Source organism: Nesoenas mayeri (genome assembly GCF_963082525.1).
Source record: "Nesoenas mayeri genome assembly, chromosome: 2".
Lineage (NCBI taxonomy): Eukaryota > Metazoa > Chordata > Aves > Columbiformes > Columbidae > Nesoenas > Nesoenas mayeri.
The window spans coordinates 64,165,865-64,190,315 of NC_137543.1; the positions used below are offsets into that span (position 1 = coordinate 64,165,865).

General features: G+C 44.4%; 1 protein-coding gene across 1 annotated transcript in view; it reads left to right on the top strand.

Annotated features, from left to right (window-relative positions):
- Positions 1-1,600: 1,600 nt before the first annotated feature.
- The window catches only part of PARD6G (par-6 family cell polarity regulator gamma), a gene marked incomplete at its 5' end in the record, with an annotated part of 68,453 nt that continues 45,602 nt past the window's right edge, over positions 1,601-24,451 (top strand). Inside the window, 2 exons of the mRNA XM_080339527.1 lie at positions 1,601-1,672; positions 16,538-16,760. Of these exons, the coding sequence (XP_080195653.1) occupies positions 1,601-1,672; positions 16,538-16,760 (295 nt within the window). The remainder of the gene's footprint in view (positions 1,673-16,537; positions 16,761-24,451) is intronic.

The window sequence follows — 24,451 nt, forward strand, 5'->3', positions numbered from 1 at the left end:
GCTTTGTCCTCAGCTTCTTCACATCACGACTGTGTAGGAAAAAATACCATTGTCAGAGACTCTCAGTGACTAAAAGAAATTGACTGAAGGGAAAAAGCCTGTTAGAACTATAAAGGTAGAAGATGGAAAGAAATGAGTTCCTTCGAGATTTTCAAACGAATAACCTACCTAATTATTAAGAGTTGCTAGCGGAGGGAAGCAGTCCACTGATTTATTCCAAGGAGGGAGTAGTGCAAACTTTCCTCCCAAAGCTGATGGTCTGTGGTCTCAAATTAATGACTTGCAGCACTTTCCAGATCCCAGTGCTCTTTACGAGTAATCAGAGCTGTCTGGAAAGTTCACGTGGTGCTCTGTGGCACATAGCAAGCACCTCTGAGCACGTTGGGTCTTGGGGACATCATGATCTGGCAGCTACTTTGAGACCTCACCTGGAGTACTGCATCCAGCTCTGGAGATCTCAGCACAGGAAAGACACAGACCTGTTGGAGAGGTTCCAGAGGAGGGTCGCCAAGATGATCAGAAGGATGGAACACGTCTCCTGTGAAGACAGGCTGAGAGAGTTGGAACTGTTCATCCTGGACAAGAGAAAGCTCTGGGGGAGGTTATTGTGGCTTTTCAGTACTTAGAAGATGGAGACAGACTTTTTAGCAGGGCCTGTTGTGATAGGACAAGGGGTAACAGTTTTAAACAGAAAGAGGGGAGATTCAGGCTAGATGTGAGGAAAACATTTTTTTACAGTAAGGGTGGTGAAACACTGGCCCAGGTTGCCCAGACAGGTGGTAGATGCCCCATCCCTGGAGACATTCAAGACCAGGCTGGACAGGGCTCTGAGCGACCTGACGTAGTTGAAGATGTTCCTGCTCATGGCAGGGGGTTGGACTAGATGAGCTTTGAAGGTCTTTTCTAACCCAAACTATTCTATGATTCTACTGTACTTTCTGTATCTTAAGTGACTTTGGCAGCGGGACCACTGTAAAACTAGGCAAGTGCACACACCTGCCAAGAAGCACCAGAGGCCTAACACCACCCCAGTATAAAGCTATTTTATTTTGCAGCTGCACCACCACCAGCCTTCCAGGGCAATGGTTTAAAGCAGCGCCCGAGTAGCTCCTCCAGCCCTGGCTGCCGCCTGCCCTGGGCCGGCCGGTCCCGCACCGACCGGACTGGATTGCACCAGGGCCAACTCCTCTAGTAATTCCTGCGGCACGGCAGCTCGGCCGGGGCGTCTCCGAGCCGCCCCCGTACCGCGCACACGCGTGGGACCCGAAGCCCCGCGGCCGCCGAGGGGCGGGGCTCCGGCGGGCGGGGGCGGGCCCAAGGGTGGGCGTGCCCATGGGCGTGGCCTGTCGGCCCAGGCGCCCGCCCGCCGGGAGCCGCGGGCGCGCGGCTGCTGGGAGCCGGAGCGCGAGCCTCGGCGGAGCGGCCGCTCTCATTGGCGCGCCCGGGACAAAGTGCCCGTGAGCGGCGGAGCGGTTAGCGGGGCGCCGCGTGCCGCCTGCCGCGCGCGGGGCGATCGGCTCGCGGGGGCGTCCCGGGGGCGCGCGGCCCGCGGCGGGCGGGAGGCGGCGGCTGAGGGGGTGAAGGCAGCGGGGCCGGGAAGATGAACCGGAGTTTCAACAAATCTCAGAGTCTGCGGTATCTGGAGTGCAGCGCGGTGGAAGTGAAGAGTAAGGTGAGGAGAGCGCGGCGCGGCCTCGACCGGCGGCGGCCCGGTGCGCCCCTGCCCGACCCGCTCCCGGCGGCTCTCCCGAGAATGAATGGAGCCCCCCCCGCGCCCGGCACCCCTCACTGTCCCCCGCCGCCTCCCCGCCCGGTAGTGCCGGAGCCGTGCCTGAGCCGCAGCCCGGAGAGCGGTGACGGGTTGGCGGCAGCCTGCGGGAGGCGGGGATCCCTGCTCCTGGCGCGGCTCCCAGCCTCGCCCCCGGCGAGCCGCCCCTGCCCGGCGTGTGGCGGCGGCGGCGGCGCGACCCTTCCCCGCCCGCCCCCGGGGCGGCGACGGGGCCGGAGCGGGCGGGCGCCGGGAGCCTCGCGCTCGATCTTTTGTTTCGCCGCGGGGACTTCGGCGCTAACTTTTCTGGGGCAGCTCGGAAAGCGCCGGTCGCGTCGCCTGGCGGGAGGCCCGGGGCTCCGGCCGGGGACGCCGGTGGGAGCGCGGAGGGAGGCGGTGCCGCCCCCCGGGTGCTCCTGCCCCCCGCAGCCGCGGGAGCACGCTGTACTGGTGCTACGGCCAGCTCCCGGGTGGCGGGTCGAGTCTCCTGGCGTGGTGTGGGGCAAGAGGAGCGGAGGGCTGGAAGGGAGAACTGCCCGGTCCCCCCGGCCGGTGCTGGTGGCGCCGAAATCCTGCTAGAGATTCGAGTGGGAGAAGCCGGAGGCAGGCCTGTGGGAAGCTTCACCCACCCGCGTCTGTTTTACCAGGTGTTACCTGGGGGTGCCGGCACCCGCCATAAGCCAGCCAGGTTTTGCATGCTCGTATTGTTAGGAAAGGAGCTGTGCAGAAACAGCTGCATGCTGGACCTCGGCTTCTTAACATGATATGGTTGTGTCTATGGTTGGTTTTGCTGAGCTGTCTTAAAGAGGTTCTGGTCACTCTTTGTTGAACCAGCACATCTAAATCTTGCCTGCCACCTCTGTATGCAAAAATAAGGAGCATTTAAGCAAAACGGAGAGTGAGAAATCTCCCATGTTTTATATACATGTAACAGAAAAGGTGTAGGCAATGCATAGGTTGAGAAGAGTACAGAGTAACATTAGCACATCCTGGAATTGTGCACAGCCCTGATCTCCTGTTTAGATGGTATTGGAGACAATGTTTTTGGGGCTTTGCACTTGATGCTCCCCATTTTTGCTCCTTTCTGCTGTTAGTGTTTGCATTCAGATCAAACAGCCTTGAGCAACACGTAGACCTGAGGATGGTGGGATGCCTTCTCTGGGAGAACTACCTTATGTCCAAGGGACTCTCCAGTCATTTCTAAATGTGGCATCTGAGATGTAGGTTGAGGCCCTTATTTCCTAACCTTCTGTTACCACTTGAAGGGTCTCCGCTGGCATGGAAAGTTCCACTCTGCTCCCATATCTGGGAAGTTTTTGTTCAGTTTGCACTGGTTCTAAGTTGTAACCCATGCACAACACTAATTGTGGTCCCTAAATGCTCCATCCTGATCCTGTTTTCTAGTTACTGAGTTAAACACTGTGCATTGTATGAGCTTCAAACTAAAACCTTGACCTTGTTTTTTTCTTTCTAAGTTCATTCTCTCTATTCTAATTAAATTTGCCATCGTTTGAGTTTGTTCTATTAACAATTAAAAAACAACCATGTGAAGAACACCTCATAGCTTCCTTTACAAGCTGCAGAAATCCTGTAAGTGAATCCTACATAGTTGCATAGGCACAGGGTGATGTACGGTGGTTGTAAGTGTACGAATGACTATGAGCTTCTGGAGAGAATGAAAAATAAACTTCTGCGGGTGGGAGGGGTTTACTGGAAGTCTTCTGGAACTCAGGTTTTTCACTCCTGATGTCCCAGAAGTTACTGTAGAGAACTGTACTGCATTGGAAGGAACCTTAAAATAAAGGCTAAATAGAAAATATCCTGGTGACGGCCTACACCCAGTGATGATCCATTAACATGCAGCGTGGGTCGGGTCGGTGGAGGCCGTGCTGTTGAATTTCCTGGTGTTGGTGGGGTTATACTGTTAGGGTGACTTATGCACAATAACATCTAAAGTGTTTATGTAGCAGGCTGTTGCAGGTTGTTGGTGAACAGAGGGTGGTACTAACATTGAGAGATGGTTTTCTTCTGTTTGTAAAGCTTATAGGTTCCCTCTCACAGGGTTATCATTCAATGGTTAGAAGTAGATCCAGTCAAAAGCTCTGGCCAGTAATACCTGGCAAGGGACCTTATACCTCTTGTTAAAACGTGGTAATCTTGTAGGGCTGGTTATGATGCTGTTTGTCTTGTCCTTGTGGACCACTGGGTTGTCCTGCTGCAATCATCTAAAAATACCTTTTTTTAATTTTTTAAAAAATTTTTTATTGGGTGAACTATCTAAGACTGGGGAAACAAAAAGATTCAATAATGCTGCTTTTGGTAGCCGTATGCAGTCAGTCTTTTAAACATTTAGTTGCCTGTGTTTTGTAAGTAGGAGGCCTGTCTGGACCTGCCTGGGAACTCGAAAGTTGAGTCTGAGAACTCATGATTTTGCAGCTATCGCCTGAGAGCGCAGGCTGCCAGTTGAGCGGAGGTGGGTGCAGCTCAGCCTCTGCGCCGGGGCATGCTGCTGGCCGGGGATCAAGGGATTCTCAGGTGGCTTTTCAAAGGCTGGGGACGAGGCAGGCCGTGGGCAGGTGGAATCCCTTTTAGCGAAGGAGCTGGGTGTGACAGAGTGCCGCTTTTACACAACGAAGTGAAATGGCTTTTCTCCTTCTCTGCAGATTGGGTTGGGCGTGAAGGAGCTCTGGAAAAAAATAGCTGTGGGGAGTCCAATGGGTGATAGGCTGCAGCCATTGGGTTTTTGATAGCCTTGCCTCTGTTATGATAACCAGGTGGTTCCTTCCTTAAGGATAAACCACCATCCAGCTGGTGTGCTGCATTAGTCATGATTCAGAAGTGGCTCCTGTGAAAACTGACCAACGTTTTCCTGTATTTCCTGAGTTTCTTTTGTTTTCTCCAAAATAAAGTTGTTGGAAATTGGTTTGTGCCCTTGATTATTGGAAGGGGAGAGTTTGTCAAATCCTCAGTACCACACTGGGTAAGACACTTTACTGGCAATCCCCAAGTATCCTTAAGTTTTAAGATTCCTGATGTGGGCCAGAGGATTATTAAAAAAAAAGGGTGGGGCAGGAGAAAGAAGGAGTGTTGGTAGAGTCCTTCTTGGTGTCTGAACTCACTCCAGCTTTTCAGCATCCTTCTTGTGCTGAAGGGTCAAAACCTGCACATGATATTCTTTCCTTGTTCAGTAGATGTGTGAGCTTTGGGGATGATTGGATTTCAGCTGATCTAAACCAGCCTGGACCTTCCCTGGACCTAGCCTGACCCATCACCCCCACTAGGAACATGGACCAGCAGTATGCTTCAGCCTCCAACGCTTGTGTCTGTGGATATTTCAGTGCCTTGTGACTACCTGGGGGGAACATTCGCAGTGATGTGTTCTTTGGCTACATGTCTTTGCAGGAGGATGAGCTTTGTGGCACTGTGTAAAGCCTCTTGGTGTGCATCAGCTCATTTTTTCTCTGAGCATCTGTAAGGTGCTGCAGAAGCCTCTTGGATCACTGCGCTGCAGCAAATGCAGAAGGAGAAGACAGCATCAGCACACCTCTGTTTTGAGACGCGGCAGTGATGGGAATCGCTATAGTCATCTGCTTTAAGAAGTCCTCTTCCTTTGGGCTCAGTGCTTCCTCCCTTCCTCTGCGTCCTCCCCTGGGAGCTGGCCTTATAATCAAAATACTTAAAAGCTTATTGCTAGATAGAAAGGTGGCAGAATAAAGAGAAACCTGCTTAGAAATTGGCACGTATCGTAGGAAAATATGAATAGAATTGTAATTATACCTTATCCCTCTTCTGCCATCTTTCATGATAGAATACATTAGAAGCTTGGTTCTTATCTAGGTGTTGTCTGCATAGCTCAGGATTAATATTTCAGCCGTTTTAGACAGTATCTGAAAACACATTATCTTGCTGGCCAAAAACAACTGTGTATTCTCATGTGTCTAGTACTCAGTGACTCTTTTCCCCCGTCCGGTGACAAGTGAATTATCTGTCCCCTTTGAAGAAATTGCCTCTATCTCTGCAAAAGGTTTCCAGATGACTTTCTCTCTCTCTCCTCCCTTTTACCAACAGCCACAGCGCATGCGATGTGTGGGGCTTTTTGTCTGTTTGTTTTGTTAAGCATCCTGCCTGTGACCACGCGATCCCAAACCTATTTTTCATTTTCTCTCCTAAGCTTTACAAGAGAGGTTTCAGGCCTCTTTCCCCATTAGTGTAAGTGTACAGAAGAAGAAATACTTTTAAAATAGAAATTCCTCTATTAACGGTGATACTTCTCTTTAATTATAGCTCCATGTAGCCAATCTTCTGTCATCCTGCTCTGAGTGAAAAGAGATTTTTTTATTATTTTTTTTTTCTTGAATTGAGCATATAGCTTTTCAAAGAGGGAGGGTAGCTATCAGGTCAAGTGTATATTTCTTTTACAGTCACTTGGATATTCTAGAATAGTAGAAGTATAAGATTGCCTCAGGCATTTAAAAGGTAGCCCTTTGAATTGTTTGTGAAAGTGTGGGGTTTTTTTGCACTTTGAAACTGACAGTTTTGTTTTTGGCTTAAAAGCAGCAGAAAAGTATTTCTCTACTACTCCTATGTTATTTCCTGTAAGCTATATGTACCTGTAAGAATTAATTTTCATGTTTTCAAAAGTAGGTAAATGCACTCGTGGTTCCTTGAAAAATAGTCTTTTAAAGCAAAAACAACAAAAACCCCCAAACAAACAAAAACACACACACACAAAAAACCCCAACCCTTTTTGTTGCTGGAACTTTTGATGGTGGCTGAGGATTATAGAAACGCAGCTACCTGACTCAGGTGCTGACTGTGACATTTCTGCCTTATTAAGTGTCATGTTTTCTTACATTACAAACTGATTTACAAATTAACAATGTGACTAACATCCTGCTACTATAAACAAACCCACTAAGATAAATATATCCATTTGACTATAACCATATTTTTTTCCTCTTCTCCCATCCCCTTTTGAATTTGTTCCAGTAAATGCTGGTGTTCAGATGGATGCCGCAAATAGATTTTTAATACATTTTAAAACATCTTTGATGTATCCAGAGTATAGACGGGATACTGTTATGGTCTTAAAAGATCAGCTGTGCTCTTATGAAGTCACTAGCAGATAAAATGATCTGTTTTGGTCCTGGACAAGTGTAGAAGTCTGGGCTTCAGCAGGCCTGCCCAGCTGCTAGATTGATGTGATATCCAGACAGCTTGTGGGTGGTTTGTCCTGCTCATGTGTCAGCTTCTCAGGAGGAGTGTACTTGTGCTTGTTACATTAAGATAGCTGTTTTAAACCTTTTACATGCTCTGTTCCACTCCCCACCCCCCCTTACCCCTCCCAAAGTTGCTGATACTGCTCAGACACCTTACCAGTATTTTAAGTACGCATGACTGTTTAGGTATTATGGTATACGTATGCACATTATGTATTAGAAAGGTACAGAGTTTAACATCCGCCAGTGTTGTAGCTGTAGCAACTAGCAGTAAGAGAAAACTTGCTTTTACCGTTCTCCTGTAAAGAGATTTTAAAGGTCTGGTTCTTCTCTTTCTGCTGTTAACTAAATGAGAGAGGTGTACAAATTGTATTTTCCAGCATTTTCTACTTTGATTTTGGTCTAAGCCTGAAGCCTTACAGGCCTTCTGAAGTTTTAAGAAATGTTTTCCATGTGTAGCACACTTCAAAATTGATCAAAAAGCATAACTTTTTAAAAACCTACAGGATGTTAAAACAGACTTTATCTGCTTTAAGTTTTTAAGCAGTACTTTAGATTCTTCCAAGTTAAGGTCATACTTGTCATACCTAAAATAAAACTAAGTGCAGTGAAAAGCCCTGTAACCAGCTGATTTAACTTCTGGTTTTAAGTTTCAAAACATATTTAATTATATGCAAACCAAATGTGGCACGGACTCAGAAAACCGCAGTGCTTCCCCCTCTCAAATGAAGACAGTATGCCACAGCAATAGCAACTTGAGATGGTCTGGATTGTTGCAAAATGTGTCAAGAAAAAGAGACTGCAAACATTAATCTCTTAAATCTTACCTCTGTTCCTTTCCTTTCTGTTTTCCTTTTGCTGAGGTTCTGGCAACAGGTATTTTTTTTGGTGTGCTAAATAGCATGCACTAAACTCCTGGTTCCTCTGTTATTAGAAATCTTTTCTTAGTAGGTTGACTTTCTGAAGTGGTCATACCTAGTAAATCTAAGACTGTCTTTAAACGGTTGGGTAACTTGAGAGAAAGTGACCACAGCAAGTTACCATGCAGCAGCTGAGCTACTACAGCTGATCCTGTGCAAACCTGCTGCCCCTTCACAGATGAGAGGCCAAACTTTTCAGCCAAAAAGGTGTTGCACAGACAAGTAATTTTTGTGATAGTTATGTTGAAGTGACAGCTACAATAAGCACCAGCACAGTGTAACTTATCTTCTCTGACCTGTGCTCTGGCATTATGTGAGCAATAATGCTTGTAGGAGATATAGGGAAGGCTGGCAAATGTGCTTTGTGCTGCCTGCCTTCGCAGAGCATGGGATGGAGGGGAGGATATGCTCTGGTGCTGGGGTTATAGCCTTAGGTCCTGTGTAATAACAACAAAAAAAACTCACCCAACCAAAAAGTGTAGTTACTGAAAGATGGCAGTTTATCTGACTATGTTCCTGAAATTATTATACTGCTGTTACAGGCTTGGGTGCTCGCTGTGCTAACTGGATGGCTATCAATATCCCCTACACTGCATTGACCAGAAGGCTCAGGCTGCTACTTCAGCACCTTCCATACTCTCCTGTTCTTGATTGTGTCTTGATTGTTAGCAGTTTTACTCTTGAAATTGTTTTTAGCCTAGCAGTTTGGGAATTCCAGATCTGCGTAAAACTTCAGCCAGTCTATTTTATGTGAGTAATCTTGTAAATTTTAGTCTCGCCACATTGAAACAGTCCTAAAGGACTCTGAACAATGAACCTTTAATTTGCTGAGGTGTTCTTTAAAGTTTGAAAGTTGTTTACAGCCAAGTCAGAAAGGAATGTCTTCCTTGTGAGGTTAAAATACCTGTGGAGGCTCTGGCAGGCTGCAGGACTAGCCACCTCCAAGGAGTTCTTCAGGGGTGCAATTAATAGTGCTTTTCTTAGTAGTGCTTTATCATTCCCTTTGTGAGAGACTTTGCACGCACTTAATCTGAGCTTTTAGCAACCAAGAAATGCTCTTCCAAGGATTGATTGCCTGCCCCTAATTACCTTTACAATCCAGGCCAGAAGTTAAAGATGAAATGTAGCTTTGGAGACATTCCCTCCCTCTAAGTGAAGGCAAAATGTCCCAGCACAGAGGTAGTCCCGTTCCCATTGGAAATTCCTGAAGTTAATTGAGGCAGAAATGTCTGGGGCAGGGTGTGGTGCACCAGCCCCACGGCGACCCAGCCTGGGGCCATCCCTCCTGCTTCCGCCCTGCACAGCTGTTCCCAGGCCCCTGTCAGGTCTGGCTAGGTGTGTGCATGTGTGTGTGCACATCAAATTATTACTTCTCTGCAGCTGTTGTTGGCCCTGAGCTCATGGAGAAACCTCTAGTAGAAACTGAAAGGGTCTTAAGTTTGCAACCAGGCAGAGCCCTTAATGGCTACAGGTGTCTGGTAACCCTGCAGATGTCTCTCATAGTGAATGTTCAAAAAGTGGTTTGCTCTTGCTGCAGACCTGTACTAGTGCAGGGCTTCCTATCTGCAGGAAGCTGGGCTCATGGATTTGTCTGCTCTTGGCAGTGTTGTCCAGACCTCCTGATCCACCGCTCCTTTGTCCTGCTGGGGGCAGGGTGCCAAATGTGTTCCTTTTGCCCTCGTGCTGATGGTGACATGTCATGGATGTATGCATCCTGTGCTGTATTTGTGCTAAAGCGGTGGAAGGCAGTGTAATGGTCTTGTGCCCAATAATAATGAAAGAAGGTAGGTGAAGCAGGGAGAATGGTAAGCTCAGCATTCAGTTACCCTTGAGCTGGCAGCTGAGCATCTGAAGAGGTCAGTAAAAGATTGCATGGGAAGCATGGCTCATGAACAGAAGTTGATCTGAGAGTGACAGGGACAGAGAAAGAAGCTGAATTTGTCTTCTGAGTAGATGAAGAAGAGAGAAAAGTGTTGCCATGAACTGAGCCCCACCAGCTGTTGGAGAGGGTTAGAGGGGTTGCAAAAGACTGTTCTTCAAATGAAAAGCAGGAACATGAAGCATTTTGTCCAAGAAGCATGAAAAGCAGGGGAACAGCTGTGTTTCTTTGGGGGGAGAAACTCTTCTAAGAATTGAAGATATTAAAGCACGGCTGTATTTTTAGGGGGGGAATTAATGGAGAGAATACAAGAGTGAAGGGTAGGAGTATGGTATGATGCCAATCAGGAAGAAGTTGGGGGGGAAAGATAGTGAAATTGTCTGTGATGGAGTTCCTATGAAGGGCAAATAGAAAAGAGGCTCTCGTGCTCTTGTGACTTTCTCTTGGAAGAAATAGCAAGAGGCAAGTAGGGGACTGAGCAGAATACAAAATCCCACATTTCCCATCAACTTGATCACTGAGATGAAGCAGAGGTGCTTTGGGGCAGGTGGTTGAAGGGGAGAAGAGAGAACTTGTTGCAGAGAACATCTGCTTGGTTGGTGGCATCTTGTCACTAGTGACAACCGCTATGAGACTGGGAGCACAGCAAGAGAGTGCTGAGTGAGCTGGGGGAGGAAGAGGCAACAGAGAAACACAAACACAAATGTGACAGCAGAGCTCTGAAGTCCCAGATATGAAGTCAGCCAGCACAAAACCATTTACTTTCAGCCCTCCCTCCTCCTCTTTCTTGGCCTCTGCTTCCTCTCACTGATAAGACTGCCCTGATCAGGTCTCCCCTATTTTTAAAATCTCGCAGGTAAGCAGAAACTAGAATCTATACAAGGATGAAAGTGTTTGTTTTTCTTTCTGTTCCTGATATTGGCTTCATGGGAGAAGTAGGTGGCTAACATAATTCATGTTTATTGCTAAATGCTGCTCTTTGATGTTTTCTTATTACAATAGCCTGAACTCAAAGCCAGCAATAAACTAGAGGGATGGCACCTCATAAACACAGGGCTTCATTTTTGACTCGGTAAACTTTTGGAAACTTAAAATTTAAAGAAAAAAAAGTTGGTCTCTTTTGTTTGCAAATAACTCTTCCAATTAATTTCAGAAAATAGCAGCCCTCCAAATAAACAAACCTCAAAATCCTGTTCTCTCCTCTGACCTTTCTTCCCCTCTAGGCAGAAAAAAAAAAAAAAAAAGTTGATTGCTCTTTGTCAGCCTGTGCAAGTTTTGGTCAGTTAGCTGTGACTTTCTAATTCCTTAGCACAACTTTTATCAGAAAACTTTTTTTCTTTTGCCAGTTTTTCTTGGTATCTGTTTTTGCTTAAGGTTCCTGCTTGATGTATAGCATTTCGTAGGGTGCTTTTTGTCATCTAGCTGCAGACAGCAAGTATGGCTGATACTTCAGAGGGTCTTGGGACAGAGCTTGTTCTTTGTGAAACAAACTGTACAGTCTTTCCTATTTTTTTTTCAGTCATAATTAGTCTGTCAGACTAAATTTTTTAATTCCCTTGGATCATCCTGTCCTAGGACTTATGCAATAGTAGATGCTGTATTTGTATTAGATAAATAGGTCAGAATCATTTACTTCATTATGACAAACTAATCTGCTTGTTAAAACTGTTAGTTTATCAAACAGTGTATCACAGTATCCTTCCAGCAGAGACTCTGCTGGCAGACGCCAGTCCATGTGTCTCTTTCTGTGGAGCGATATACTAAAGGTGAACTTTGTAGCTTGGAAAAGCAGATAGTCATCTTGGCTATCTGTGCAAAGCCCTTGGAATTTGTAGTTTCTGGAGGATACGTTGTGGATGTTATCTTGAAATCCTGGCTGAATACAATGCAGAGCACCCAGTCTCCAAGCTGTGTGGTACTGCAAAAGCTATTATTACTGCAGTACTCCCTATCAGCCTCATTAGGGATGATGAATGAACAGTCACTGCTGAAGCATTTTTTTCCCCTCTTCTGAAAAGACCCGCTGACAATGGTTGCTGCCTGTGTATGTGCACAGGGTGAGTTAATCAGCTAAACTACTACTACAGTAATACTAACATTTAAACAACAAAACATTATCTGCATTATCTGCTTAAGTTTCTCTTGAGGAGACTCTGGTTTTCTTCTCTTCTCTTCTGCTCTGCAGAATCGCCTTCCAGCTCTCTTGCCTTCAAGCACTGCACCATGCAAAAAGCATAAATAAAATTGCTGGCCTTTGTTTATCATTGTCCCGCTACTGGGTGAAGGAAATTGTCTCTTGGGCTTTCCTGAGGCTGAATGTGTGAATGAGTTCATTTGACTATACCGTGTTCACATCAGACCTCGGTGCCCTAAGTCTGCAGTTTCATCCCCGTATGTGGGTTGCTACCCACCCCTCACACTCTGCTGATACAGCCTGTGGGGGTTCATCTGGGAGGCCTGGCCTTTTCACTTGTCCTCCTCTCATGTGGCAGCTTAAGCTGAACTGTGGGTCACACCAAGGTGTAAATAACAATCCTTGCTTCTTTCCTCCCTCCTTTCCCATGTCTCTTTCCTACTGACCTTCGTGCCCCAGCACCAGGAGCATTTGTGCCAGGGCACCTCTGTTGTGCAGAGCAGGAGCAATGGGCTCCCCCAGCAGATGTCCGGGCAGTTGTGTAGGGTGGTTGCCATACTGGCTGGGCTGAGACCACAGTGTCTGCTTCCTTGCAAGTACCCTGTGTGCTAATGGTCCTGAACGAGTTGTCAGTCCAGTAAACCAGTGGTTACTGGGATTGGCACCCAAGTGCCCTGGCCTGGTGCAGTGCTGTTTTGGCTGAAGAAACCTGTGTTCCTGTTCAGGTGTGTGGAGCAGGAGATGCAGCCCTAAAGAAAGCCTACAAAAATCTTGTTCCTTCCTGGTTTGTTTATCACGTAGATGTTAAACTTTTCACTTTAAGATGGTTGCTTCTTGTTTGAATCTAGGAAAAATAAAACTTTAAGATACTTTTCAAATAAAAAGACTTAAGCTTTTTTCCAGTTCGAAATGTGTCAATAGGAGTAAGTTGCCACTTGGATTTTTCTGGAGAGGGTCAGGGGATGGAGGACAAAGGAGGACTGTTTTCCCTCCATTGGAACCAGCTGTGGTTTGTTCAGTTCTTGTGCATTTGGATGGGCACTCTGAATTGAAATCCAAACAGGACAGGAACTAGCAGTTAATATTGCAAACAAGCAGCATAATTTGACCAAACAAGCTTACAGATGATCACAACTAGACTTTGATGCTGAAGAGTGGGATTTTCATAACCATGGAAGTAATTTGTGAATGTCATTGCACCCAAAGCCAGTAGGGTGGTTGGTTTCCTTTCCTTTTTTTTTTTTTTTCCTTGAAGATGATTATGGTGATGATTCATACTTTTGTTAGTCTCAGCAAAAGAGTGGCTTGCATGTATAAGTTAACATCTGAGGACTTCTAAGCATGTCATTCTCCATTTTGAGGAAGAATTTGTCTACGAAAAATTCTCAAGCTGTTCTGTTGTTGTGTTTTGGGTTTTTTTTCCTCCCTTTGTTTGATTGGTAGTTGTTCGGGTTTTTTGTTTGGTTTGTTTTGTTTTTTTTCTTTTTTTTATCTTTGGTTTCTTGCTCTGGTATTGACTGGCTTTGCAAATGAGAACTTCCATGAGATCCTAGTCAGAGCCTCCTTTGTTCTTGGATTTATGGATGTGGTTCCATGCTTTCAGGAATGAGTTTCCATGATTTAAAGGTTCAGTTTATGAACAGTAGTTTACTAGTACTACAAAATCTGAGTTATGAAGTTAAATATACTAGAAAGATCATTTAATCTACTTAACCAGAAGCCTGGGTTTTGACTCTTCATTTCCTTGATTAGAGAATCTAATTTTTTTCCTCCAGTTCTTAATAGTATATTTGGTTTCTAATATTGCAAATAAGGTTCATTTAAATCTTTTCGTCAATCATTTTGACTTACTTTAAGTAACTTAATGGATTTATAACATCTTCAATTGTCTTATACCAAATCACACACTTTTTTTTCCTTTTTTTTAAAACAGCCACTTACTGGGCTGTAAAACTTAAAGTAAAAACCAGTGGAGTGACAGAAAAATTAAACCCATGAAAACTAATTCAGAATAAGAATTTTCCTCCTTCTATATGTGTACCAGGAAATTCAGGGGGCATGTAGAGTGAATGTATTTCCTAATGACAAGCTGTGCGCTTACATACCACACTTCTTCACAGGTCTTGTGGTTGGAATCCCAGTGGTATTGATGGGAAACATGCAAAGAATTTTTATAAGGTTATTTGAATAGCTGAGTAACTTCTTTTTAAAGCAGTAGAGTGAACACTTCTGCTTTGGAGAAGAATGGTTCTGTAGATGCTTGAGATTATTATAATGAATGATGCAGCTTTGAAGTTAAATCCTACAAATGCATTTATCCTCTGGAGGATTTAATGAAAACTTAAAAGAAAGTGCATTTTTTTTAATATTAAGGTGACACACTTAGAATCATCATAGAATTGGTTTGGATTGGAAGGGACCTTAAAGGGCAACCCCCCCTGCCATGTGCAGGGACGTCTTCTACTAGACCAGGTTGCTCAAAGCTTCATCCAGCCTGTTCTTGAATGCTTCCAAGGATGGGGCATCCACAGCTTCTCTGGGCAGCCTGTTCCAGTGCCTCACAACCCTCATGGTGAATAATTTCTTCCTTATATCTAATGTAAATCTACTGTCTTTCAGTTTAAAGCCATTACCCCTTCTCCTATCACTACATGTCCTTGTAAAAAGTCTCTCTCCACCCTTCCTGTAGGCCCCCTTTAGGTACTGGAAGGTGGCTACAAGGTCTCCCCGTTGCCTTCTCTTCCTTGGGCTGAACAACCCCAACTTTCTCAGCCTGTCTTAATGAGAGATGTTCTCCAGCCCTCTGATCATCTTTGTGGCCTCCTCTGGAATTGCTCCAACAGGTCCATGTTCTTCTTATGTCTGGTGCCCCAGAGCTGAACACAGTACTCCAGGTGGGGCCTCACCAGAGCAGAGTGAAGGGGGAGACTCGCCTCATTCAACTTGCTGGTCACGCTTCTTTTGATGAAGCCCAGGACATGGTTGGCTTTCTGGCCTGCAGGTGTGCATTGCTGGGTCATGTTGAGCTTCTCGTCAACCAACACCCTGAAGTCCTCCTCCTGAGGTCTGTTCTTAATCCATTCTCCACTCAGCTTGTATTTGTGCTTGGAATTGCCCTGACCCAGATGCAGGACCTTGCACTTGGCCTTGTTGAACTTCATGAGGTTTGCATGGGCCCACCTCTTAAGCCTGTCAAGGTCCTTCTGGATGGCATCCCTTCCCCCATGAGGACCAGGGCTTGTGGACATAAGGCTGCTCCTGTCTGTTTATAGAGTGCCTCGTCTGCTTGATCTTCCTTGTTGGATGGCCTGTAGCAAACCCACACTATAATGTCACTCTCTCTGTCTTCCCTTTAATCCTGACCCATAGCTCTTGGTCAGCTCCTCATCCATGCACTCCAGTCGGTCATTGATGTAAAGGATGACCCCCTCAACTTCATTTTCCCTACCTGTCCCTCCTAAAGAGCCTATATCCTTCCATTCCAGCACTTCAGTCACAGGAGCCATCCTGCCACATCTCCATGATGCCAGTAACAGCCATGCAGGAATGTGGACGTCTCTAACTCTTCTTGTTTACTCCCCATGCTACATGTGTTTGCACAGAGGTGTTTGAGTTGGGCTCCTGATGAAGCTGACTTCCTGGCTGGAATTTCTTTGTGCTGCTCTTCAGGTGCTTTCCTGCTGACCTGTGATGCATCTCCAGGCTCTGGGCATCTGTTGCTGCCACTGGCAATAAACTGGTAGGAGTGGGATGGACTGAGGTTCCCTTCCTTCCCTCTGCCTGGCCTCCCAGCAACTTTAGTTTAAAGCCCTCTTCATCAGCTTGGCAAGCCTATGACTGAAGATGATCTTCTCCTTCTCTGACAGATGGACCCCATCAGCCCTCAGTAGACCAGGTTTTTCAAGGCGAGTCCCATGGTCTATGCAGCCAAACCCCTGGCTGTGGCACCAGTCCCATAACCATTTGTTGATACTCCAGATATGACTGGCCCTTTCAAGTCCCTTCCCTTTGACCAGGAGGATTGATGACAAAACTACCTGTGCTCCAGACTCCCTCTTGGCTGCTCCCAGGGCTCTGTAGTCCCTCTTGATACTCCTCAGACTGCTCCTGGCTGTATCACTGGTGCCCGTGTGAAGCAACAGCAATGGATAACAGTCAGTTGACTGTATGAGGCTTGGTAGTCTCTCAGTGACATCCCTGATGTGAGCCCCTAATAACCAGCACACCTCTTTAGAGGGTGTGTTAAGTCAGCAAATGGGTGCCTCTGGACCTCTGGGAACACAGTCACCTATGACTGTCACCTGTCACCTTTTCTCAGTTGCACTGGTTGTTACATGGGGAGCAGATTGGGCTGCTTTATTCAGCTCCTGCATTTCTCCTGATGTGATGGGTCTTTCCTCTTCAGCATATTTCTTGTCAGCTAGGGTGGTGTCTTGGTAGCCATGGTTATATTCTAATGTGAAGACCTAAAAAGTAATTTGTAGACTTGAAAGCACCGATATGTGACTATATTGATCATAGAAAGAGAGGTGACGCACACTATGTTCAAATGCCGAGCTGGAGCATTGGGCTGTGTTGATGTTTGACAGCAGACGCTCTCTTTGTTTTCTCTTGCAGTTTGGGGCAGAGTTCAGAAGGTTCTCCCTGGATCGCTACAAGCCAGGAAAGTTTGAAGACTTCTACAAACTAATTCTTCACATTCATCATATAGCCAACCTGGAAGTGATGATTGGATATGCTGACATGCATGGAGACCTTCTCCCTATTAACAATGATGACAACTTCTTCAAGGCTGTTTCAAGTGCTCATCCACTGCTCAGGGTTTTTATACAAAGACAAGGTAAGGTACAATTTCATTTTGGTGCCTTCAGGTGTGCTGGGGCAAGATGAAGAGTGGATTTGTGGTCTCCTTTTAACGGCTGAAATGCTGTAAGAGGGACCTAGGAGCCCTTTTGCTCCTCCTCTCAGGCACTTCATTACAACTTGCAGGAATGTCATGACTTCAGGGCAGGCAGAGGGCCTGCATCGTTACCTGTGAGGTGTTTGAAGGATAACATGCTGAGAATCACCATGAGCCACTTCTTTTCCCAGGGGAAGGTACCTTGTGCTGCTTATACTGTGTCATCACTTGAGCATGTCAGCTGCACCACTCCATTTTTTTTGAGGGAACCGTGAGGAGGGAGGGGTTCCTAGTGTTGTACTACTACTTCACATTTAGAAATCTTATCTATCCATCTTGGTAAGTCAGTGTCATACCCAAATGATTCATGCCTGTATAGCGTGTGAATGTGCACAGATATGTAGGTAAAAAAAAAAAACCAACAAACCTCTGTCACAAATTAGGTCTTATTTGACTATGCTGACCTGGCAGACAGACAAATGATGATTCTACTCTCTGTCCTTACTCTAAGGAGTGTTGAATTTTCCCGTTTTGAATCATCAAGCAAATGTAAGGCAGAATTTCCCAAATGTCAGGATGATGTCAGGTTTAAATGGCCATCAAGCTCTTGTTGCAGATATCTGAAACCACCTTCTTAAAGACTATGTTTGGCAGTTGCCTCAGATGAAGACTGGTTTTTATAACAGGGTGTCTTTGCCACAGAGCTCCTTAAATGCCAGGTGAACCTAACACTCTGTTAACATACCTCCACAGTTCTTTCAGTCATGTAGGGATTTATAGCACAGGGCTTGTCAATAGCAGAGTCTTGATCTGAAACTTTGAGCAGTCATGTAGCTTTTTTTTGGTCTGGGCTCTCGGCTGTGTGGGGGCATTTGCACTGATGAGGATTTAGGAGCAGGCTTCAACCTGTACATTGGTATGAGCTGGTACAGTGTGTAGTTCGATTTGGTGTTGTCAGATACATCCAGGGCTGTGTGGCCCTCGCCATTCAGAGAACGTTATCTGCCAGCTTCTTTTACATGGAACTAAGTGTTCAAGGAGGCAATGGAGAAAAGGGTCTAGAGCAGTTTATTTTCTTTGTATGTCTGTCAGATGAGTGGAAGTATCTGTGGGAGAGAACTTTGGTTGCTAGCTCTCCCTTCTTGTGCAGAAAAGGTGAAGGTGGATGACAAGTCCTATTAAGTCTCCTCCTATTAAGTCACCTTCCTGTAATGCTTGTTGGGGCTTGTGAATGTTGATGGTGGGTCAGGTCATAAGAAATTGCTTTCATGACTTTGTCATGCCTGCATCAGTTCGAGTTTATTCGTGTCTCTGGATCAGTCTTGTTCCAAATGCAGCTGTCCTGGCTCTGCTTGGGCAGACTGCTGAAGTCACTGAGTATCCCTGACTTTGCGTTGGGATTTGGGGTTGCCACTGAAATGCTGACCACAGAAAAAGGCAAATGAGAGAGAACTGTTGACTGTGGGTAGAAAAAAATGCTCCCTCTTCTTCAGTAGGACAAGTATACTAGTTGTGGAGGTTAATAACTTGTAACCTTAATGGAAAAGTTCAGTATTTTAAAATGCTTTTCTATTACCTGTTGCACAGTGGAAAGAATCCTGCTGACAAGTAAGGAAGCTTATACAAGAGGGAAGACAGGCCCATGCCTCCTCACATGTGGCAAAGCTTGAAAGCCTTCCCAACACACATTCTTGTGCGCTCCTTCTATAAAGCTGAAAGGAACAGTAAATCCTGGCCCATCCCTTTGATTAATGACACCTTTAATAAGAGATTCCTGGGGTTAATGTTTGAGGTTCATACTTGTGAACAGTCCTAAACAATCATGTGCATTTCCTTTTCTGAGAAGAAGCCTTTGGAAATCGTTCCCCTCAACTCTAAAGAGGAGTTATTGAAATATTTTTTTGTCTCTTCTTCTTTTGCTTCATCATACCTCGGCAGTTTTCCCTGTCTTCAGAGTGGGGTGATGGAGCAATGCTGATCCTTCTGCTGGAGACCTGCACCAGAGAACATGGTGACTAGCACAAAGAAATCATTGTGCCATCCAGGGGAATCTTGTGTGCCTGCAGTGCTTCAGCTCATACCCTGAACTCTGACTTCAGAGTCAGGAAATGATGCTGACAGGGATACAAGTATGAGGTCAGTCCTCTTCTGTGACTTTGAAGGACACTGCAGAGCATGGGCTCTCTAGCCTCTTGGGTCAGGGATCACTGTCCTTCAGTAGGAGAAGTCCTGGGAGGTGGCTGCCAAAGGTTGTTCTCTGAGTGTTGTAGAGTAGGTTTGGTTTGAGAGAACTGAGCAAAAGTGTGCAGGCATGGAAAGACTGGATAGTTGAAGTTCAGGTCTTTTTCTGTCACAACAAACTGTTTATCAACTGCATGATTAGTCATCTGTTCTCCCAGTTTATATCTGGGTTATCCTTTCTCTCATCAAGTGAATTATACAGTCATGTTGAAACAGCTTAAATATTTGTTCCCAGTGTGGCAAAACAGGTAACTTTTTGCACTATAATCAAGCAACAATTTGCTAGTCTGATTCTTTTTGTTTGTTTGTTTGCCTAGTTGTTTTTTATCTGAACTTAGTCTTGCACTTTCTCAGTTTGAAAGCACATCCCTTGCTTGTCCCTAGAGGTAAGCCTTGTGCATGCCGTTTGGGCTCTCGCATGCCAGATTGGTATCCAGGTATTGGATGGATGCCTTATTCTGCTTCCTACATTTTGTTCAAGTCTCCAGAGCCCTAGATTTTTCAGGATTGCAGTTAGCTGCTCAGGCGGGAGATGTCAATGCTTGTTAGCCAGGCTTTTTACTAAGGACCTGAATTGCCATTCCCAGTGTGCTTGCAACAATTACTGTTCATACTTTTTGGAGTCTTGAAGGCTCTGGGGCGTTTTCAGGTTATGTTTGAGTAAACTCAGCTATGACAAAGTTTTATAGCTCATAGTGATCCATCTGCTGACAGTATGTATCCTAATTGGAGAACCAGGCTAGAAAAAGAAACATCGGTTTTGCTTTGGCTTGTTTTCCCAGGGTGCCAGTATGGGTCGTGTCCTGTGTTGTAAACTGATGTGGCTCTTTTGACTTCATTAGCACAGTTGTGACTTATCGGTTGATGCTTTGAGCCCAGGAATTTACTCACTTGGCTTTAACTGATATCAGACATATCCAGAACTCTATGGAAGGTGCCTGCTGCTGGGGAAGGAATGGATGTCCCAGAGACCTTAGAACAATGCAAGGAATTATGGATGTGTTTGAGTTGCTCCATAATAACTGAACTCTTGTACTGCAGCCAAGACCTGCATAAAGGAGGGGCTTAGCTGATGATGCAGTTTGTCATTGTTTTTTCAAGACTTCATTTATTCTGTGTCTGATTTAAACTACAGCACTTGAGACAGTCTTTTGAATACTGCAAAAATGTTTAAGTGTAAGCTATGAATTCAGGCAGAAACAAAGAACAGAAAAACTGAAATGAGTTGGTATTACATACTGTGAATGCATTACATTTTTCCTTGTACAATTAAATGAAATGATGTTATCAGATCTTGCTTTAATGCCTGTCTTGCAGAGGCAGAGTGTGTGTTCAAGCCAGGGGGTATTGGAGACTCTTAAATAGAATGGAATAAATAGCAGAATTATAATGACTTTTGCATTGTAAATGTGCCTGAAATGACTCCTTGAACTTTGCAACTGGGGCATAAGTATGTAAGTGGAGGTCTACCAGGTAACAGATATTTCAAGATCTATCGTCTTTTGCTTGGGTTACCTGCTACAGTGTGTTTAACCTGGGAAGTTCAGAAACTTGGGAAGTGTTGCAGAATGAACATGCTGATAACCTTGTAAGTACTCTGTGCAGCACTTTTTTTTTTTTTTTCCCTAAGGAAAAGAGGTATATCCAGTACCAAGATGCTGAAGTACAGCAAGCATAGGGAGTGGAATGATATTTGGCTCTAATGCTAACTGAGCACACCACTGTAAATCCAGAATAATGATTCTGATTCTGGGAGAAGTGATGGAAGCTGCTGATGACCTGAGCTTCACTTCCTACCACTGTTTAGGGTTTCCATAGTAATGGACAGTAACAGAAAATCTGCTGCAGCTCAAGTAGTAAAGGAGATGAGAGATGTGGTGAGCAGCCTGTCAGGCCTTGTCTTGACCACAGACTGCAGTCAAATGAACTATACTTCTCGGAAGCCTTTTCATTTTGTCCCCATCACAACTGGAGGTGTGTCCTGATGGTGGTTTGAGGTTTTGGGCCTCTGTTTGTTTTGCCTGAGTTTCAGCAAGTGGCTTTGTTCCTGTAAATCTGTTATGTTGATGGAAAATGTGTCCCTCAGCAGAATGATTCTCAAGGAGAAGGAGCTGGAGTTTCGAGAAATAAAAAATTTACTCAAATATTCAGACAATCTTGACAAGACATAGGGTGTCAGTAGGGACTGTGATTGTGCTTGTTGCTGTTGTGTGAGTACAGCTGCTGCTCCTGTGAATCAGCAGTTGTATTACTGTTGCTCCTAAGCAACTTCCATAAAATTTAATTAATGAATGTGGGGCCACTTTGTCAATCCTAAAGCAGATTCTAGATAAAATTCACAATCTTTCCCTCAATAAAATTAATTTGAAAGCTTGCTCAATGTTTAAATAGTTTCATGGTAAGTGTAGGAGACAGGTGAAATGCTGGAGTGCCAGATGCTGAATCTATATTTCAACATATCCTTGTCAAATATCACACTTCTTGCAGGAACGTAAAAGGCAAAAAACCTGAAGAAGTGGAAAAACATTCTAACAGCAAATAACCCTAAACCACACTCTACAGCTAACTGGAACAGGGCCTTCCATAATTTAGTAAATGCCACAAATGAACTGCAGCTGTTAACTGAGGTGGCCTGAAGCTGGAGAAGACTGCTGTCTTGTGATACCTGTATTGTCTTGCATTTTGGGGTCTGGAAAACTGATAGTGAGTAAAAAGCCATTAAGTATTACCTTCAAAAACTTGTTATAAGCATCTAATCTTTTGTAGTTGGATTTTAATAGTCCATTACTGTAACAGTAAACCAATACTGAACACCAGTTGTTTCTTTTCTCCTTGAGTGCTTAGAGCTGCTGTCCTACCATTACTTCTCACTTAAAGTTGATCCAAAATCAACAGGGAAAATGTGCATTTACCTGGTTGGGTTTTGGATTTGGCCTGTTTTAATTTACATTAAATTAAAGATTAGAAAATGCTGTTTTTCCTCAACTGCATGCAGCAGCTAATGTATATAAACTGCTGTGCCATGCATCATATTTCAGTATGTTAAGAAGTAGTTCATAACTCTGCAATTTGTTATTTACCTGGCAAAGTTCTGTTCTGCTCAAAGTACTAATATCTGTGCTTAGCCTTCTTGTGTTATAAAATCATAGCAATCACACAGAGTTTTAAAATAAAAATATGCTAATGGGAATCATGCCCAAGTCTGACAGAAAAACTGATGGTGGGTTGTTTTATTGTCTTTCATACTCTAAGCAGATAATCCCCAGGAGTGCTGGTTGGCTGTATAACCATGTGTGTTAAACACAAAAACTGGCTTTGAGGCAGCAACTAAAATGAAACCCATTTCCAGCTTCATAAAATCTTTAACTGTCTGCTCAGCCCTCTAGAGTGGGCACAGTTGGAAAAGTTAGAATTGAAGTCTTTCACATTTTCTTTTTGATTCTTCAGTAACCATCCTGTTTATTTTACAGCACAAGCATCGACTTCACCTTCTCAAAATTTATTTCCAAACAAGAACGATGTGACTTTTTTTGCTGTTCTTGTTAAAGATATCTGATACATTAAATAATAAAGCAGGTTGCAGCATGTGTTGAGGGAGAACACTGGGCTGCTTCTGGTCTTAGTCTTGGTTGAGCTGTGCAGATTTTCACAATGGTCTTGTATAAGACTGAGGGAATAAAATAAAGGGTGCAGAGAAGGTAACTTGAAGTTGTCAGTTTATCTGCTCATGTATGGGTGGCTGATCTCTGAGCCAGCTCTTTGGCAGAAAACTAGTCATTTGAGTGAGGAGCTAGCACAGGAAGGGCAGGAGCACAGCAGATTTAAAGTGTCTTAACACTGCTGTGAAGCCTCTGCTTCTTAGGAGGAAACACTTGTCTGCTTGTGGCCTTTGCAAATGTCCAACACCACAGTACTTGAAAAGGTGGCAAAGCATCTTGTCTTAGCTTTGACAAGATTAGGGGATGGTGGTAGAATTCATGCCGGTGTAATAGGAATTGCTGCTAGGCTTAAATTTAATCCTTTCATGATTTTCCTCAGAAACATCTCTGTTTTTGAGCTGGAGGGGTCTTTGAATGCTTGTCAAGCCAAGTAATCTTTGTCCCACTCAAGTCCTTTGATATCTGAAGATAAGTAAAATGCAGCTGTTTGTTCCACTGAAGTCTGGCAACAAATTACTGTAACTTCTCCGCTCCACCTTTCATGTGCAAATGATGAGACTGGGTAATCGTTATCTTTCAACTACTTTATTAAACATCTTTAAAAACATTATGTTTTATCTGTCTTGTCAGACATAAACACAAAGCAGCCTTGGATTTTGTTGCTGGCACCATTAGTGATACCTGGTGGCTGAGCAGAGCTAACACGAGGCTGTTGGAAACTCCATTTGTAGAGTATAAGGCTATTTGATTTTCATCACCAGTACTTTACTTGCAGCCAGAACACCTGATAAGGAAGAATTTTCAGTGAAAAGGAGAGGAAAGCGTTTGGAAACAGCATAGCCTATAGATGGGCTTTGTAGAGCTGGTCAATATATGGTAGTGAGAACTGTTGTAGAAATATGTGCTGCATAAATATTAATAGTTGCAGTACACAGTAAATGTGGAACAGAAGCCTGGCAAAAATGCTACCACTGTTGTTCTGTCATTGGCAACAAACGCTTTTTGCACTTCTGTGTTAAACGTGCATGGGATTTGGTTTCAGTTTCAAAGTTTAATAACTTAACAATAAAAACAAATAATCAAATATATTAATAATAGAAACCAGACTTCAACAGTTGATGCTTCTTAAAAATTGTATCAAGCTGGTACCAGCACCACATGTTCTGCTGAATTTAGATGAAAGAGACTTGTTTACAGTGACACTCTTGTAGCCTTTAATAGGAACCTCTGCTCAACTCCATGCTTTGCTTTAGCTGGTAACCCACATAAAAACAAGCAAATAACCACTCTCTTCTCTCCCTCCAAACTCCTGTTCATTGTCCTACAGTTGCAGATTGCTGCTCTGATGGTACTTAGAAAAGCAAAGAACACCCCCCCAATTAAGTCTGCTAAAATATAGTCTCAAGTAAAACTATTCATGTTTTCCTCCTTGATCTGACTCTTTTTGTGTAAGATAGTGAAGCTACTCTTAACAGGTGGCTTGACTGTATAAAAACAGTGGTGAATTGTTGAATTATCCACATCTGTTAAGGTCCCTATGAGGGAATTTTCCACTATTTATCTTTCCTTACCTTAGTAGTCAAAACAAGAGATTCTGTTTCCTGCTCATGGCTCAGGTTTTTTCCTGTTGTGCTTAGCTGTCATTTCCCTTCTGTAAGTGATGGAAACAAGTACAACATGCAGATAATAAAGAATTGCACTTGAGAGTCTCTTCTTTGACACCAGATTTTA